Source organism: Buceros rhinoceros, unplaced genomic scaffold (assembly GCF_000710305.1).
Source record: "Buceros rhinoceros silvestris isolate BGI_N320 unplaced genomic scaffold, ASM71030v1 scaffold23961, whole genome shotgun sequence".
Classification (NCBI taxonomy): domain Eukaryota; kingdom Metazoa; phylum Chordata; class Aves; order Bucerotiformes; family Bucerotidae; genus Buceros; species Buceros rhinoceros.
This window is the reverse complement of record NW_010395175.1, coordinates 4,544-6,680: the sequence shown is the minus strand read 5'-3', so window position 1 is coordinate 6,680 and position 2,137 is coordinate 4,544. Positions and strand designations below refer to the sequence as shown.

Genomic DNA, 2,137 nt, shown 5'->3' with positions numbered 1-2,137 from the left:
AGGGGACAGAGCCACGGGGAGAAGAACAGACACGCTGGGGGTCACCTTCCCACCACCACAGCCTGGGCTTCTTCCAGGAGATCAGGAGGAGCAAAGCCAGGTGCTGCACAAAGCCAGGCAGGACCCTCACCGCGAATTCCTCCCTCCCTCCCCCAGGTCTCAGAAGCCGAACAAGGGAACTCAAACACGGAACAGGAGCAGTTTGCTGTGGAAGTTTAACTCCCCCGACCCTATCTGCAGCTGGGGGACCTGCTCAGCCCAGCGAAAGCAGAAGAGAAACCATGATCCAGACGGGCAACTGCGGGACAGCCCAGAGCAACGCCAGCCACAGAGAGCTGTAGACCACGGGACCAATATAAAACAGATTCACACTGACTGCTCTGTCCCCTTAAAACCTACACCCGGCCCAGTCCCACTCCCTGGACGCCTCCTGGAAGAACAGGATTGGAGACGGGGAGCAGAGCTTTGCTCCGGTAGGTCGATGCAGCCACAGAACCTTCTCCAGCGAGTGAGCAAGCCCTGGCAGGGGAAATGTTGCACCGATGTGTCCCTACCTGGGGGCTGTTCTGACCCTCCAAAAAAAGCCATGGGGCTGAAGGCGGCGGTCCCGCTTTGTAACAGGAAGCGCAGCCCAGGCGGAGGGCGGGGGAAGAGCAGGGCTTGAGAGTGGCGAGAGGAGCCAGAGGAGAGTGGCGAGTCCAAAGCAAACACGGGCAGAGAAGGGGACTGCGGGGAGGGGCCGTCGCCCTGCCTGATAAACCCCGTCACCTTTATGTAAACACACCGTCTGCCCCCAGCGCTGGGAGAAGGAGGAGTTTAAGCCGTGGAGAGGAGCTCCACCAGCACAGGTGGGTGAGGGCACACACCTTCAGAACCCCTTAGTGGCCGCTAAGGTAGTGATGGCTGCTCCGGAGGGGCAGGAAGGGCTTCACCTGCACGTCCCCTTGTAGTGATGCTGTGGCTTCACCAGGGAGTCAGGGCTGAGAGGAGAAGCCTCACTGCCTGGTGCGTTAAGACGACGAGATACAAACCACCGCAGGGCTCCTTCAGCCAAGCCCCAGCTTACAACGCTCCTCTTGGATCTTCCCAATGTGCCAATGTGTTTCCTCCCCGCTTCCCTTTGGTCCTAGGGGAAATCTGCATCCCCTCAGCAGCAGCAGCACCGCGGTCCAGCCCGGAGGAGGAGTCAGGCTGTGAGATCCACGAAGATGGCGTTGGCAGTGGTCTGTCCGAAGATGAAGGCTCCGAGGGTGACCATGAACACCCCGTAGCTGACCTGGGCCCACCAGCTGCAGGTAAAGGAGGAGAGGGCGCGTTCAGGGACCTTCACCCCAATGTCCACAGGGGAAGCGGGGAGAGAGGAGGCACGTTTCGGTTACCTGATTGCCCTGGTCTCTTGGATCTCAGAGAGCTTGGCTTGGATCAGGCAGAGCCCTGAAAGGCAGGGGAGGCAAATCAGCCCCAGATGAGCACTGCCCTGGGGACTGAGCAGGCACCACACAGGCCAGGCTGCTGCGCTCCACGTTACGGAGCAGTCCCGGCAAAATAGCTGGGCTGCCGGCCGACCTCACACCACGCTTTCGTCTCTCTCTAAAGACCTCCTGGTTCCTGTGTCTCCATCCTGCTCCCTCCCTTTTCGAGAGACAAGGCCAAGAGACCTCCGCCAGCCCTGGAGCACCCCGGGATGCCCTACCTGGGAAGACGAAGATGAAGCAGGCCGCCAAGCCCCCAATGACAGAGATGACTTTTCCGATGTCGGGGATGAAGAGAGCCAGGAGGAGGGGCAGGAGGAACCAGCTGATGGTCTGAAGCAGACGCCTCCTCCGCTCCCGAACTACATCCTCCTCCACCGTCACCCCGGTGTAGCGGAGCCAGAGACCCTCCAAGACAGCTCTGCGGACACAGACCCAGAGCAGGGGCGCTTCCCCGCACCGCCCCTCCTGCCCGCACCAGCCCCGGCCTCCTCCCAGCGCTCACCGGCCGCAGAAGTGCAGGATGGGGTAGGACGTCAGCACGCAGAGGATGATGAAGGCCCGGGCGAGGGCAACAGGAATGTCGTCAGAGGGGTAGGACAGCAAGACGTCCTGCTCCACGCTGGCCCCAAAGGTCAGGAAGCCACAGACGCCTGCCGGGAGGG

General features: G+C 61.4%; 1 protein-coding gene across 1 annotated transcript in view; it reads right to left on the bottom strand.

The window, feature by feature from the left end:
* Positions 1-1,186: 1,186 nt before the first annotated feature.
* SLC38A7 (solute carrier family 38, member 7) overlaps positions 1,187-2,137 on the bottom strand; it is a 4,301-nt gene continuing 3,350 nt past the window's right edge. Inside the window, exons 8-11 of the mRNA XM_010145467.1 lie at positions 1,978-2,125; positions 1,694-1,893; positions 1,380-1,434; positions 1,187-1,289 (exon numbers count right to left, since the gene is read on the bottom strand). Coding sequence (XP_010143769.1) covers positions 1,187-1,289; positions 1,380-1,434; positions 1,694-1,893; positions 1,978-2,125 — 506 coding nt within the window. The remainder of the gene's footprint in view (positions 1,290-1,379; positions 1,435-1,693; positions 1,894-1,977; positions 2,126-2,137) is intronic.